Below are 17005 nucleotides of genomic sequence, written 5' to 3'. Positions count from 1 at the left end.
GAAAACATTGCAGGATTTTTCTCATTTTAATGGACTTTAATAGAGCCCAACATTTAATACTTAACACTTTTTTCAAGTTTTTTTCAACTGAGTTTCAAAGGACTATAAACGACCCCAAACGAGGCATAAGGGTCCCATCTAGCAAAACGATTGTCATTTTTGGCAGGAAAAGTGAAAAATATGCTCTTTAAACCACAACTTTTCGTCTAGGTCTGGTCCAGCGTGACCTAACGTTAATGCGTAGTGACGTAGGGAGGTCACGTGTTACATATATAAAACGCACATTTGCGGACCATTGTAAACAATAAACTGACACAAAGACATTAATTAGTATCAGTTGACATACAACAACGTAGGAACGGTCCTCTTTAAACACATTTGTGAACACTGGGGCGGAGTTTCGCGTTCGTCCTCTGTGACCTCTTGACGTCATGACATATTGGGTGGGGTCACGCTGGCGCATCACGACCGGATTTAGATGAGAAGTTGTGGTTTGAAAGTGGATATTTTTGTTTTTCTTGTCAAAGGTGACGGTCGTTTTGCTGGATAAGACCTCGTTTTGGGATCGTTTGTAGTCATTTGAAACTCCGTTGAAAAAAACTGTTAAGTGTTGAGTATTAAATGTTGGGCTCAATTAAAGTCCATTAAAATGAGAAAAATCCTGAAATGTTTTCCTCAAAAAACATAATTTCTTCTCGACTGAACAAAGAAAGACATCAACATTTTGGATGACATGGTGGTGAGTAAATTATCTGGATTTTTCTTTTAAGAAAATGGAATATTTCTTTAAAGGGCACCTATTTCATTGCTAAAAAACAACGTTATTTTGTGTATTTGGTATAATACAATGTGTTCGCGTGGTTTATGATAAAAAAGTTATTTTTCACATACCGTACATTTTTGTAGCTCCACATATACTGTGTTCCTGAAACACACTGCTTTTGTACAAAGCTCATCGATCTGAAAAAATGCTGTGTCCCTGGTTGGCCAGCAAATCTGTACGTTGTGATTGTTCTAAATACCTCTGACGTCAGCTGGAAATGTGACGCTCCTTACCATGTTTGAAAGATTCGCTCACAATGCAATGCTAGCAGGAAATTAACTAGGCTGAGTCCGAACAGGAGGAATTATGATAATGTCGGTCTTGTCCACGTCAACAAGCCCAGAAATTAAACTGTTGTGTGTCTTGTAGTACAAGAAAAGAGATTTACGTTGGAGACAATAACTCGCGTCCTCGTTTACTTTGGTGTTTGTACCTTTTGCATATCATTAACATGTACTAATACACACTTACACACCAAAGGAAATGTAAAATCGTGAATCGGACGATAGGTGCTCTTTAAAGGAATGACAAGCATGTTGTTGAGATGTGAGTTAGGATCTGTTTGCCTGTTTCTATGCATCTTTGCATAGTTGCAGCTCTACTTTGTTTTTATTGTAGCATGTATAACATGTTTATTTAATGACTGAATAATAAAATGTGACGCGAAATAAGAAACCTTTACCTGCCGTCTTTCCAATGTGCATCAAAATACAAATTTGTTACAATGTTTTTACAATGTTCATCATTTACAAACAAAAAAACAAAGTCGACATCTCTCAATGCTATTTCTCAAAAACATGTTTCTGCAAGCCAGATATTAATTAATGGCCAAATTCAATTAATGAATAAGCAGATTATACAGAGCATGTTTTTAAAACTATATTTTTTCCACATTTAGGCTTCAGGAGCAATACGTCCTTTGGTGTCTACGGTTATAGCTACGACCTTGGAGGGCTACCTGGACCACTCTTTGGAGAGAGCAAAATACCGAGCCAGCGAAATGCCTCAAGGATTTCTTTATGACATCATTTTCCAGGCCTACCAGCGGGTATGAGCAACCCAGACACCTATAGTGTTTAGCGCCAACCTCAAATTTCAGTGTGCAAAGTCGAATCCTATTACAAGAAGTTTGACTGTCCTCTCTCACCGCAAAGCTTAAACTCCTTGAGGTCTCCTTGGTGGCTTTGATGGTAGTTTTGGGAATGTCAAGATTTATGTCTTTACATAAATAATTACAAAAAACTCTTGGAGTTCAAACCTTGGAGCCGTTCGGGTCTTTTGTTCGTCGTCCTTGAGATCTGCATAAACCTGCAGGTTCTTCTGCTCCGGCGGCTCCGGAGTTTTGTTATTATTCCCGTGACATTGCATTGTATGACAAAATAATAAATCAGCGTTATTTGGTCTGGACTGGGTTATATAGAAAGCCCAGTTTTATTAGCTCTCATGGTTGATTCAAACAATGCCTGCCCAAAAATGGTGTTTGTTGTTTTTGATAAAAGTTTCTCATACTGTAGTGCTTGAGGTTTTTAAACTTTCAAAAAATATAGTGAATGTATATAATATTATATATATAACATAACAACTTAGTATTGTATACCGTGGGACGTTCGTCTATGTGTGTGAGTCCCGAAGTTTACGGCAACCTAAAGCATTGAATAATATTTTTTTGTTCAGTTTTATAATTTATCGTCACACTTATTGCTTTAAAACTTTGTAACCTTTGGATTTAAGTAACTATTTAGTCAAAGATAGATGTGTTAAAAGAAACATTAGGAGTTATAGTCCTGCTGATAGAGCCGTATTTTGGATATTGAATTCTTTTGCTCCCGGAGAACTTTGATTTCACAGTTTTGCTGTTTTTGGCTGTGATATTGAACATTAGCGTCAGTTTTCCATGTCAGTTCACAGCTGCCCATCCTCAATTAATTGTAAATAAAGATAAGACCTTGACATGAAGAAAGTACTGTAGATGACAAGTCTGAATAATGGGTAATATCAAGCCCACCGGGGTGTTATCTGACACCCCAACTTCTTCTGGGGCTTTTCTTCTCCAAGCCCAACAGTGAAATGTCTGCAAAGATTTATATAGCGCTCTTTGCTTCTAAAACCCAATATTCTATGGAGCTCTTCCATTGCATGACATGAGGTAGTCCATACTTCTTTTTTATGAAGTATTCAAACACGTTTGACGCTTTTACAAAGGGGTCATTTCAGGTGGGTGTTTTTGAGTAAGTGAGCATTTCATAGGCCGCTTTTCGAACGTAGCCAAAGGCCATGTGTCAAAAACCTCTATGTGGTAGCCTTCAAATGACTGATGCCATTTTAGCATGGTATCCATTGAGTCTGAGAGCGCTAGTGCTAGTGCTAGTACAAAGAGACATCCAACCCCACGAGGGACCGGCTGTACGTTGATGCAAAGTTAAAAAGTGCCAAAGGTTAAATGATTGCAGGACCCAGTGATTTTTTTCCCCCTTTAATTTGCCTTAAAATCACAGGGCTTTGTAAGTGAAGCTGTCTTCTTTACCTGGGATGAAATATTGCTGTAGTTACTGCCCTCTTTCCTTATGTCTCAGGTGGCATGATTTAAACAGTGTAATCCACCCGATTTCTTAAAAAACTCCAGAATAAGGAGCATTTTCACATTTTTTTCCAGAAATCTCATTCCGAGATCATGCATATTTCTAATTGAAGCCATTTATCTCTAATGCATGTGCACATTTATTTTTATCATCAGTGATGACTTTGTATCTATTGCAATTGGTGTTTACCACACTTTAGGGTTTGCTTCATTTTCTTCTGGTTTATCATTTGCAGTGCAGTGAATATGATTTTGACTTTGGCACAGAGTGCCTGCACTTGGCCCTGCAGTACTGTGGAACAAATGCAAAACTTATAGAGGGACCACCAGCTCTGTGGAAAGTAAGAGAGAAAACATTTTGCTTTTTATGATTTATGTCATATACATTATAGATCAAGTCTGAGACCACATTACATTTCTGGGACTTTAAAGCTTGAAACAAAGTATTCTAAACAAATTTAAATGATATGTGATAGTATAGCATATACAGTGAGGAGTATTTGAACACCCTGCTATTTTGCAAGTTCTCCAGCTTAGAAATCATGGAGGGGTCTGAATTTGTCATTGTAGGTGCATGTCCAATGTGAGAGACAGAAATCCAGAAATTTATTTGTATGATCCAGCTGCAAATAAGCATTTGAACACCTGTCTATCAGCTAGAATTCTGACCCTCAAAGACCTGTTAGTCTGCCTTTAAAATGTCCACCTCCACTCCATTTATTATCCCAAATCAGATGCAACTGTATGAGGTTGTTAGCTGCATAAAAACACCTGTCCACACCATACAATCAGTAAAAATCCAACTACTAACATGGCCAAGAACAAAGAGCTGTCCAAAGACACTAGAGACAAAATCGAACACCTTCACAAGGCTGGAAAGGGCTACGGGGAAATTGCCAAGCAGCTTGTTGAAAAAAGGTCCACTGTTGGAGCAATCATTAGTAGATGGAAGAAGCTAAACATGACTGTCAATCTCCACCGGACAGGGCTCCATGCAAGATCTCACCTCATGGGGTTGCAATGATCCTAAGAAAGGTGAGAAATCAGTCCAGAACTACATGGGAGGAGCTGGTCAATGACCTGAAAAGAGCTGGGACCACCGTTTACAAGGTTACTGTTGGTAATACACTAAGATGTCATGGTTTGAAATCATGCATGGCACGGAAGGTACCCCTGCTTAAACCAGCACATGTCCAGGCCCGTCTTAAGTTTACCAGCGACCATTTGGATGATCCAGAGAAGTAATTGGAGAAAGTCATGTGGTCAGATGAGACCAAAATAGAACTTTTTGGTCATAATTCCACTAAACGTGTTTGGAGGAAGAATAATGAGGAGTACCATGCCAAGAACACCATCTCTACTGTGAAGCATGGGGGTGGTAGCATCATGCTTTGGGGGTGTTTTTCTGCACTGTATTAAGGAGAGGATGACCGGGGCCATGTATTGCGAAATTTTGGGGAACAACCTCCTTCCCTCAGTTAGAGCATTGAAGAAGGGTCTCTCACAGTGGACATGCACCTACGATGACAATTTCAGACCCTCCATGATTTTTAAGTGGGAGAACTTGCAAAATAGCAGGGTGTTCAAATACTTATTTTCCTCACTGTAGATGCTGATAATATAGTTTATAGTAAATAATATAATACAGCGGCCAATTTTCCGCTTATGTCGTGTACACATTACATCACATCTGCACAGATCCACAATCTTAACCACAAAATCGAATACACAATCACAATTTGTCATGTTATTTTTGCTAGGCACAAACTGTTATTTATGTATTTTATCCATTTATGTGATAGGTTTAGTTGCTAAATGTGCATATTTTTCTTTATAGGTTACATACAAAAGAGATCTAGCAGCTGCGGAGGCCATTATTAAAGGTATTTATGTAGTTTTGTATTAAAGAAATTAAATGTGACATTTATATAATGGGAATTAGAATTTTCCATTCCCTGCTGTTTTTGTGCACTTAATAATACGTTGGGCAACTGGGTAAGATCAGGCGTACTTTTTATAAAATCTGTTAAAAGTGTGCATGGAGTGAACAGGTGCTCTTGTTTCCTCACCTGCATATGGCAGTTCAATTATGTGTTTGCATATTTATATGATTTTGGAAATTATGGAAAGTCTTCGTGCATTAAAATTATGGCCCTGGCTGTCTATTCAAGCATTGCATTAAGCTACTATTTGAATGGAATAAAACAACAAATTGCCTAAAAATGTCCATTTTTGAAGTACTAGCTGTTCTTATTCCTCAACGAGGTCTGTCTTTGTAATACACAATCCCTGTGGTATTATTTATACTTTTTTAGAGTTACTTAGAGTTTCCTATTCCACAATAGCTTAACCTCTGGTGAAAGGTACTGTAGTGAAAGAGCGGTTTATCCTTGAGTTTAAATGCATGGGTTATTTCTAAGACCTATGATTAACTTTGATCTCTTTCAATATCTCATAAGCTTATGAACATCCTGTATACCTAAGGTGAAATGCCTTTTATTGTACAGGTGCTTTACTTCATTTCCTCATTAGATTAAAGGGATAGTTCACCCAAAAATGAACATTCTTTTCATCATTTACTCATCCTCGTGCATGAGTGTCTTTTTTTGTTGAAAACAAAAGGAGATATCTTGATAAATGATGGTAACCACACAGTTGACAGTACCCATTGACATCCATAATAAGAAAAAAATACTATAGATGTGGGTACCATCAACTGTGTGCTTAACATCATTTATCAAAATATCTTCTTTTCAGTACTTCAAAAAAAAAAATTCTACCAGCATGCTAGTATGTATTAATATAGTCTAACTGAACTATAAATAATGCTATCTATAAGTGTTTTATTTATAGCTTCAAACTAAGCTAAGATAAAAAACACATTTTAGGAAGGAAAACAAAGTGAAGAGACATCTGTGATTATCTGTTTCAAGCCCTTTTTCGTCTCCCATGCAGAAACTCTTGCGACGTCTGCGTGTGTCATCACAGAAGCTGCAGCAGAAGCGGTTGAGCTGGCAGGAGCACTCCAGAAAAATCTGGCAACCCAGAGCATGGTATAATAAACATTCGAAAATCGCATACACCTGTACTGTGACAGTAGGTACTGAATTAGATAAAGTACCTACTCATCGACCGTTAAAACAGTAGGTACTTTATAGACGGTTTCAGCGGAACAACATAAACAAGCGGCTGTCGTGGTCCGCACGTAACTTCCAGTAAACTCCGGTAAGAATAAATAACAACAAAGTTTTTTAAATGTAGTTTATTTATATAACAAGCAAAAAAACAACACATAGATTACCTAGGAAACCAAAACATTTGTTATTTTCGACGAGGCATTTGTTCAAGAGATCAGTTTAGCAACTAGTCAGACCATTAAAAAAACGAAACCGGAAGTAAAGTTCGGATCCAAACGTGTATTGCATCAGCGCACATGCGTCCGATGAAACGGTCTATAGTATAAATATGGATAGTAAGAATGAATTCGGAATTACTTCATCCGCCATGTTGTCATCATAGCAACAAGTTAGTTGTTAACTGTAATGACGTTAAACTAGCGCAATTTAACCACAAGGGACAGCTGTTTAATATATGAAGAGTTTGGTAACTAAAAAAATGAGTTACTGTGACTGTGTTTTTCTGTGGCGGGGAAGAAACGTAAGCCATCAAATTCAAATAATTTACGCGGGAGGCACTCGGGAGACGGAAAAATGTTGGCTGTTGCTTGTTCTCCCGACAGCATCACGCTTCTTTCATGCTAACACATTGACCCCAGGGGATCTAATGAAAAACTTTCCATTATTTTATTCAAAGTCAACAAAAACCGAGCAGGACCAAAACATTTTACACCTGTTCAAAAAAGTTCAGCGACAACGTCCCAAAGATGACAACTGCAATGAGTAAGTGTTTTGATTAATGCCATTAATCTTTATTTTTTTAGTCAGTGTATACCACTAGTCAACTAAATGAATATAAAATGGCAAAGATGAATGCACATTTATATATCGATTCAATAGATTTATAGCATTTTAAAAAAAAATCATGGATTTATTGCATTTTGTGGAAAAAATTATCAGTTTTTATAATAAATCTTTGAAAATCAAATTATGAATTGATTTTTTTATGTTATTATAACCTAAAGATGCTATGTGAAAGTTTGTAGCAGAAAATAGTGGTTTTCATCTTGTCACTTTCTTGGTATAGAAAACACATTTTTACCCAAATTAGTCAAAATGGATTTATTGCGTTGCCGCTTTTGGACATTATTGAATAAAATGCCTCATCTTCTTCTTCATTGGATAACTCCTTTCCCTGGGGGCTCAAGGTATAGTAAAGTGTCCATCGAATAAACACTTAGGGATCTTGCCGGAAAGTTCATCCGGGTACGTATCGCCTGTTTTTGGAATACTATAAATTCAGGCACTACTCGCCACGCCTGTTGCTTTTCGTCTACTATATAATATGGAAGAAGACCGTTTTGGACGCAGCCATGGTTTATGGTTCATACTCTGATTGTGGACAGGTTAATCTGTTTAAACTAAACCTATCATGCAAAGGAAGGCACATTGCACACTTTCTTACTTGGTATATTTGTCTTGTTTTCAGTAGAAATATCTAAAAATTCTTAAATCAAGATGTATTTTCTTGATGAGCAAAATGACCTAAGAAAATAATACTAGTTTTTAGACAAAAATATACAATTTAAGTGAATTTGTGCTTAAAACAAGCAAAAATATCTGCCAATAGGGTGAGAAAATTTTACTTGAATTAAGTGTTTAAGAAAAAAGAAATCTTATTTCACAATTTTTGTTCTTATCCCATTGGCAGATAATTTTGCTTATTTTAAGGACAATTTCACTTAAATTGTATATTATTTGTCGTAAAACTAGACTTATTTACTTCGGTCATTTTGCTCATCAAGAAAAAGCATCTTAATTTAAGAATTTTTAGATATTTCTACTGAAAACAAGACAAAAATACTAAGGGAGAAAGTCATTTTTTGCATTGCATTGGTTATCTCTATCTCAAAAGTTATTTCTCTATGAACTCCTCCAATCTTCACTTCCTCAACCTGAGGTTCTACCACCCCCCCTACCGAGCTTTCACTTGCCCGACAAGTTCATGAGGTGTCAGAGATGTTTGATATCTAGCCAGTCCTTACTCTTTGTAATGGATTAGGTGTTCTGTACAAGTGTGACCACCTTTCCATTTATTCTACTTTATTTTTGGAGCACATCCAACTGCATGAGTCACGTCTTTACCTTGTAGCTGTCGCTGTAGGACACTTCAGTGGATCCATCTTCAAGTGCGCTCACAAAAAAGTGAAAATATGACATTTTTATTTTGGCTCTGTGCCACGGAAACCCATCTTCTGGGTTGTTCCAGGTTCTTCATCAAGCAGTGTCAAGCAAACATCCTTGTTAATGTTGCAGGAGACCACGCAGCGTCCATCTCCACCTGATTGGTTCCAGACATCCGCTCCCCCGGGTTCTGGTCGGGGTCAGTTCTCCCGGCTTGTTCCTGCGACTCGACATGCTTCTTTTTCAGAGCTCCAGGGAGATGAAAGAAAAGGTGGAGATTACAGATTTGTCCCAGTGCCATTTGTAAATCTAATCCTCATTACGTATCTCCGTTTCAAGCAGTGTGGAACTGAAATTAAGTTTTTTTAGAGGAGTACAGGTGGTACGTTTGACTTGGGTACATATTTTGGCCAACAGTGAAAGATGAGATGATCCTTTTGAGCAAGATGTAATTCTTACACCAGCGTAGACTACAGATAAGAGAATATGGAGTTCTCTTGGAATAAACCATAATTTTCGGCTCATCTTTGGCAATAACATTCTCTCCAACTAAAAAAGTTTGAATCTATGTACCATAAGGTGTGGATCTCAAACGTGGGCTTTATATGACATTAAGCCCATGACTGAGTGATCTTCACATTCCCCAGCTGTGGGAAACCGAGATAATTTAGAGCCGAGAGCACGAATGTGGTGTGTATATAAGATTAAGCAATGTAAGTAAATCTTGCATAAAATATTTCTAGATTTCCATTGTAAATCTATCTGTGACTATAAAATTCCACTGGTTAAATGTAATCCTGGTAGGTTAGCATTTCAGTGACCCTGCCCAACGTCTGACTGTAATGTATTCCTACGTCAACTTCGGATTAAACCCGGACAGGAAACTTCTAGATCGTTGGCCTGAGATTTTGTGACGCGTAACTGCGGTTTGAAGTGAACTCATTGCCAAAGCGATTTTCATTCGTTGAATTATTTATAAACACTTAATCGCCATCAGACAGGTCATTTGTTTGTATAGTAAATGTATGGCAAATTGCTAAAACGTTGGCGGCATCCGTTCGTTCTAATGAGGGCAAACTGTGTGGCTTCTTGGACTGATTTCTTTTTGTTTTGGTCATTATGGAGTTTAAAAGTCCTCATTCTCAGCTACCGTTGAAATAACCTGTAAACAGCGTCTCATGTGGCAGGCCGACCTGGTTCAGATGTCGAAATTAATCTCGCAAATCCACAGCTCAGCGCAAACTGGTTTTCGCCTAAAGCCGCACTTGGTTGTCTTTCAAGAGTAAATAAGTCCTTACATGTGCTTCCAATAACCATTTCATATTTCCAAGTTTTTCGTCAAAGTGGAGTGCCAAACACTTTTGTTTATTTCTGTTTATTTTATCTCTGTACGAAACCAGACGCGCTTGCAAGTTCAAACGTATTTACATTTATGTCGAAAGTCCAGATATGATTTCTTTCACTGAGCATCTGAGCATTGTTTTCTTTTCATAAAAAGCTCTCAGTAAAGAATATTTATGGTTTAATCATTTTCAGATATTACTGTGCTTGTTTTATTAAATTTGTACTTTTTTCTGCTTTTATCAGATGGTGACGGACATCATTACATGTACAAAGGAAAGTAATACAGACTTCCTGTCAAAAACCTCAAACTTTATTCAGATAACGGTACATTACATCAGACAAATCCGGAAATAATACTATAATTAAAGTTGTAACGTAATGCCAAAGACAATTAGTTAAAATAATAAATGGTTTTATTGTTAAATGGGTCAGTGACAAAAACAGTTTGGCAAAATGAGAAAACTTGCACAGTGTATTTATGTTAATTTTATGCAATAAAAATTACATTTGCACCATTTTTATGAAAGTGGAATGAATGGACCTGAAAATGTCAAATGGTGTAACCGCAAATTGTGTCAAACAATGAGAAATATTAAATATTTTATAAACCTTAATGGTATTGTAAGCGTAATCATCAAAAGAAAAAAATCTATTTAAAATATCATTTTATTAGTTATTTCTAAATGTAAATTTAATGCGTTTTTGTAATATTTATCCTGACATACCGGTAAGCTGAAAACAGCTCTGTTTTCTAAATAATCTTTGACAAATGATGTAAATATGTATGTAAAAACATATTACACTAAATAAGATGATTAAATTTTTTTCCAAATTTTTTATGAATATATCTATATTTAAAAAAAAAATACTAGTTACACCAGTTGACACAGACCGGTAACACCACACTGACATTTTTGCAATTATCCCCCAAATATTCTTTTAAAATGCAATAAAATCAGAAATGTTTAGACTTGGTCCTCAAAAAAGAGAATGTATGCAAGTACATCTGCAAATTTATTTAGAAATTTTAACCCTTTTACATTTATCCATAAGGACTAGGGATGCATACCGATTAATCGTGATTAATCTATGGCAGAATAAGTTTTTGTTTACATCATATATGTGTGTGAACTGTGTATAATAATTATGTATATATAAATATGCACACATGCAGGTATAAAAAAAATATATATATATATTTATTTATTTATTTAACGTATACATAAATATAAATATAAATACACATGTAAACATTTCTTAAATATATACATGCATGTGGGTGCATTTATTTATACAAAGTTATTATACACAGTTCACACACACACACACATATATATATGATGTAAACACAAACTTTTACTCTGCTATAGATTAATCATGATTGATCTGTATGCATCCCTAATACACACACAAAATAATTAACGTCACATCATTGACCCAAATACTAATAATTAGCTTGGCATTGCTATTACAGCTGTACATGTCTCAGTATATCTATGTTTAGTCACTGTGGCATTTTAACAAATGATTTTGGTGTAAAATGTATTAATATTATTTGCTTTTATTTAAGGTGAATGGATTAAACACATCAGGGCTTCTAGAAATGGTTAAACATTTCGAGGATACGGGCCACGCTTGTTTATATCCAGTAGTTGTTGTTTGGGTAAGTTTTTCTGTACAGTGACCATACATGGACCATAGTGCTAAAACGTCAATCTCTCTTTTTGGTTATTTTCAAACATCTTTTACATGCTTTCATAAGCTTGGTGTTTTCTCTCTGCTGTGTTAACAGATGTGCAGTGTGTTTTAGTGTTTTGTAACGGGATATAACCATTTATTGTTTGATTTATCTGATTTCAGAGAACCTATAATCTTCGGTCTAGTTGGTGTATAATAATTCAAACAGTGTAAGATGTGTTCATGGCTAATCTGTTATTTTTTGTGTAATGGTAGTAATTTCGGATATTGATTACAGAAGATAGCTTGAGCAATCGCCGTAAGACCAAAATATTATCTTGTCCAATCCAAACACTTCTGCAGTTCAAATTCACAGGGGTCAACGTGAATTTAAAAGAGAACAATGTTAAAAAAGTTATTTTTTCAGCTTTGTGCCGCACATCTGCCTAATGGGACTTTTGGGGGTGGGAAAAAGACAAGATGTGTAGTTCCCTGAAGTCTTTTGCAGTTTGCATAAGCCCTATTCCTACGGGATTAGTATTACCTGGTGACCTCTAGTCATTTGTAATAATTGCTGAGGTGGTCGTGCAAATCGGCCAATTTGTAAAGTAAAAATTCCCTGCAAATGACCTACCATATTTTGCCCAACACAGAGGTGCTGTGCGAATCGGCATCCGTAATTTGGCCAGGATTTGGCGGGGTCGTGTATAATTTTTCAAGGTTTTTATTACCCGTTCTCCTTTTTATCTTTTTCTTTTTGTTTTTCACTGTTTGTGCACCTCTCGCACAGACATTATGGGCCCTATTTTAACGATCTAAGCGCATTGTCTAAAGCGCACAGCGCAACATCTAAATGGGCGTGTCCGAATCCACTTTTGCTAATTTAATGACGGGAAAAATGGTTTGTGCGCCGAGCGCATGGTCGAAAAGGGTTGGTCCTATTTTTTCAATGATTAATTGGAGTATTTTAGGCGTAACGTGCAATAAACCAATGAGAGTCTTAGCTCTCATCCCCTTTAAAAGCAAGTTGCGCTGGCGCTATGTCTAATCCCTATTTAGATGACGGACTTTGAAAACTGAAAAACTAAGCGGAGGAAGAAGAAGATCCCCAGTTTAAGATTAATGTTAAATAATTGTGTTGTTTTACACTTGTATTGAAATTGTTATTTTTTCATTAAAACCTTTAAAACCCGTTTTCATTTAGTCATGGAAGTAAAAAAATCAGGCTTTTAATTGCTTTAATTAAAAGAACGCCCATGGGCGCAAAAGGGGGCGCAAATGCATTTGCTATTTAAACAACGCGGCGCTAAACGTGAAAATTATAATTGCGCAGGGTGGAAACTAGCAAAAGACACTTGCGTCGCGCATTGCGTTGCATTGTGCCGGGTGTAAGATAGAGCCCTATGGCTTTCCTTTGGTAGATATGTCTGTTTTTAAATGTTTAATCAGTCTCTCCTCATTCATGTTTCATGATTAATATTCAAAATGCACTGAACTTTTATTTAATAAGATCTATAGGCGTAGCTGTCAGCCGTGACATCACAGAACAGTTTTTAAAATAGTATCCAATGTTGCTCGGCGCGGCATCTCTAAATTAACATGGTAAAGGTACCTTTTATTTTGTGTAGTTAGGACACGTTGTTACGCAAAGCCGTGTCATCATATGCAGGAGACAATTCAGTAAATTTAAGTAAAATCACAGGCGTCACTTATCCTGTGCGAATGCACCACACGAAATTCAAATGTGTGGAGTGTGATTTCTAAAACACATGAGGTCCCCAAATAATACTAATCTGGTGTGAATTGGGCTTTTCTTACCTTGAATAGCGTGAATTTTTTTATGTTTTGAAAGCAAACATCTCTGTTCCTGCATTTCTGGATCCAGTGCTAGCACACTGTGGGAATCCAGTCTTCTCAGTATGTCTCTCATATGTTCAATATGTTCATGCAGTACATTGGGTCTCTCCAAAGGCCTGTAGGATAACCTCTGCTCTTCATCATTATACTTTCACTTATGATTTGGATTTCACAGATGTGATTGTAGAGTTTTGAGAATATGTGATTTGTCAGTAAAACCTCAAGATGTTTGATTTAAGGTTCATTTTATCAAGCACTGTTGAGAGGCTTTCTTGAGTGTTAACACATTACATTCGATTTCCTGTTGGCCTGTCATGGTTATCTTGGTGTGTAAAGGTTCCCTGAAATAATACTTGCAAAGGTGCAATTACCTAAAACTTGAACTAGAGTTAGAAATGTGTTTTTCTTTAAGCATTTTCCAAAATAAGCAAAGCTTGTTAGTTTTTGGTGCATTTGCATGCAGGCCACAAATGGCGAGGTAAGGGAATGGAAAAAGAATTGCACTAATAGTACGGATGGGTGAACCCCTGATGGAAATGTTTTGTTAAGAGCTGGTTCTTGCTGTTTGCGTGGGAGCCCAAATTGTCCAAACACACTGAAACTGGTGTTTGTATATTAAAAAACGAGTATAAACATGGTTATTTTAGCACCAAACAAATTAAGAAGAGGTGGTCTGGTCCACAGGTACATTATAGATGATTTGGTCACACTTTATTATATAAGCCGGGAGTATAGTTTAGTCATGATTCTGCCATCTTATCTTTGTTTAATCTAGTCTTGTGGCAGTATCATGACAGGCCCATGTTTTGTGTGGGATCTCGTGGTCTCGGTATTGGTTTTACTAGACAACGTGTTTCCGGTGTCTTGTCACTTTTACCACGCTCCTCATTGTTTAAACAATGTCACCTGTTGTCTTCATTAGTTCTCCCCTATTTAAGGTCCTTGTGTTTGTTACTCTGTGCTTGTTCATTGTTGTTCCATGCCTCGTTTCATCCGTGTAAGTACTTTGTCAGTTTAGTCTAGTTTATCCAGTGTATCAGTGTTACCCAGTTTAGTGTCATCTTTCATATTCTGTTATCCTGTTTATGTTATTTTGCCCCCCTCGTGGGTTGTTGATTTCTGTTTGTGTCACAATAAATTCCCATTTTTGTACACCCGTGTCTTGCACTTGGGTTCTCTCTTACGTTTTGTGTCAATAGTCTGTTTTTTATGTGTACGTGACTGAACCCACACGGTCGAATGTACAGTCTTGTAAAGCAAAGTTTATTTGACTCGTGTATGTGTACACAGACTTTCGACGCCTGCGCATTGCGACAAAATGCCATGCATCTCATGGGCTACATACTACATTCTCCTATATGCGCATGAGCAACCTACACGTGCAAAGCACACACAGGTTACAAAAATCCTATTCTGATGACGACATTTCCGTCATGTGCACTGTGTGCAGACTCTCGTGTATGTGTAAAAACAGGACTATACTTCTAGCTTCATAGTGTAATTATACATTTAATTACTGAGTAATAATGATTAACAACATGTAATGCTATAGGGTTCGGGTTAGGATTAGGGTTTGGTTTAGGGTTAGTTGTAGGTAATTATGCATAATTTACTGTTATTACTTTAGTATTTACATCATAGACTGTAACAAAAATAGACGTATTGTCTGTGACGTCATCCGTAGGTTTGTGAAAAGCTTTTTCGAAGCAAATAGTTGCGGATTTAAAATGGGTAAAGTGGCAGGACGTGGGTGAAGCAGAGGTGTCTGGTTGTTGAAACCACACCCGCGTAGCTTGACGGTAGTCAAAGCAGTGGTAGTTCACCCGTCACTCAATTGGCCACGCCCTTAATTATGCAAAACTATTTTTTGAAAAAAGCTCATTTTCCAGCTCCCCTAGAGTTAACGTTTGATTTTTACCTTTTGCAATCCATTTAGCCGATCTCTGGGTCTTGCGCTACCACTTTTAGCATAGCTTAGCACAATCCATTGAATCTGATTGGACCATTAGCATCGCGCTCAAAAATGACCAAAGAGTTTCGATATTTTTCCTATTTAAAACTTGACTCTTCTAGTGTGTACATTGTGTACTAAGACCGACGGAAAATTAAAAGTTGTGATTTTCTAGGCCGATATGGCAAGGAACTATACTCTCATTCAGGCGTAATTTCCTTGGTTACTTTCAATAGCAGGGGACTATTATCGGGCACTGCGTAATATCATGAGAGTATACTTCCTAGCAATATCAGCCTAGAAAATCGCAACTTTTTATTTTCCATTCGTCTTAGTACACGATGTAACTTCGGAAGATTTAAGTTTTAAATTGGAAAATAACAAAACTCTGGTTATTTTTGAGTGCGATGCTAATGGTTTTATCGGATTAAATAGATTATGCTAAGCTATGCTAAAAGTGGTACCGCCAAACCCGGAGATCGACTGAATGGATTCCAAAACGGTAAAATCAAATGTTTAACTCTAGAAGAGCTGAAAAATAAACTTATTTTTAAAAAAGTGGAGTGTTCCAGCCCATAAACATATTAATTTCTACTGTGTAAAGGTTGCCATTTTTTACATGGGGATCTATGGGATTGACTCCCTTATGGAGCCAGCCTCTAGCGGCCAGTCTATGAATTGCATCACTTCCGTTTTGGCTTCACGATAGGGATCGAAAGGTTGCCCCTTGATTTATGTGTGACATGTGTAACAAAGACACCATAAAATGTGTAACCATTAATTTCAACAATGGGGCCAGTTCAAGTTTTATTGATTTCAATGTTTCAATTGGAGTCACTTTCGGAGAAAAATTTTGCTTTTTGTCTCTTTTCTGTTAACAGGTTCAGCTGAACGTGACAAAGCGGTCCTTTGATACTCAAAAGACTGATGAGTTAACATCCTTTAGACGTCTGGCCTCTGAAATCAAACAAGGAAATGTTCTGCTCTACGGAATTCACATTGATCACACCGAGGTAATTGTCTCTAATTGTCCTCGTGTGCTAAAGAAACATTTCACCCAACAATGCAAATTGTGTCATCATTCATTCACCCTCTTGGCTTTCCTTTTCCAGTGGAACACTAAAGAAAATGTTGACTCTTACAGTGAAAGCAAACAGTGACTAGGTGTGACTTTCAAGCTCTAAAAGGAATAAAAAGCAGTTTAAAAGTAGACCAAAGGATGTGTTTTTTATGTTCCAGCCATTCCTTTCTAAAGGAATTTACATTTATATTTATTCATTTGGCAGGCGCTTTTATCCAAACCGACTTAAAAAAAAATTATCAGCATGTGTGTTCCTTGGGTGCGAACCCCATGACCTTTTGCGCTGCTAACGCAATGCTCTAAAACTGAGCTATACAGGAGCACAGGAAAATTTAGTAGTTTACAAATCTCATTGGTGTTCATGTATATTCAGTTATCCCACATGAAGACATCA

The 17005-nt window shown here is 36.9% G+C and overlaps 1 protein-coding gene across 3 annotated transcripts in view; it reads left to right on the top strand.

The window, feature by feature from the left end:
• crppa (CDP-L-ribitol pyrophosphorylase A) overlaps positions 1-17005 on the top strand; it is a 47689-nt gene that overhangs the window by 4781 nt on the left and 25903 nt on the right. The window contains exons 3-10 of one of the 3 annotated variants that reach the window (XM_055197008.2): positions 1722-1871; positions 3638-3742; positions 5239-5284; positions 6357-6454; positions 10289-10369; positions 11616-11708; positions 16412-16543; positions 16643-16705. In XM_055197008.2, coding sequence (XP_055052983.2) covers positions 1722-1871; positions 3638-3742; positions 5239-5284; positions 6357-6454; positions 10289-10369; positions 11616-11708; positions 16412-16543; positions 16643-16690 — 753 coding nt within the window. In that variant the 3' untranslated portion in view covers positions 16691-16705. Of the gene's footprint in view, positions 1-1721; positions 1872-3637; positions 3743-5238; positions 5285-6356; positions 6455-10288; positions 10370-11615; positions 11709-16411; positions 16544-16642; positions 16706-17005 lie in introns of those variants that run through there. The other 2 variants (XM_055197007.2, XM_055197009.2) reach the window with 2 other exon arrangements.

The sequence above is a fragment of the Misgurnus anguillicaudatus genome, chromosome 24, assembly GCF_027580225.2.
Source record: "Misgurnus anguillicaudatus chromosome 24, ASM2758022v2, whole genome shotgun sequence".
Taxonomy (NCBI): domain Eukaryota; kingdom Metazoa; phylum Chordata; class Actinopteri; order Cypriniformes; family Cobitidae; genus Misgurnus; species Misgurnus anguillicaudatus.
Note: the sequence above shows the minus strand (reverse complement) of the source record. Positions and strands in the feature narration are given on the sequence as shown.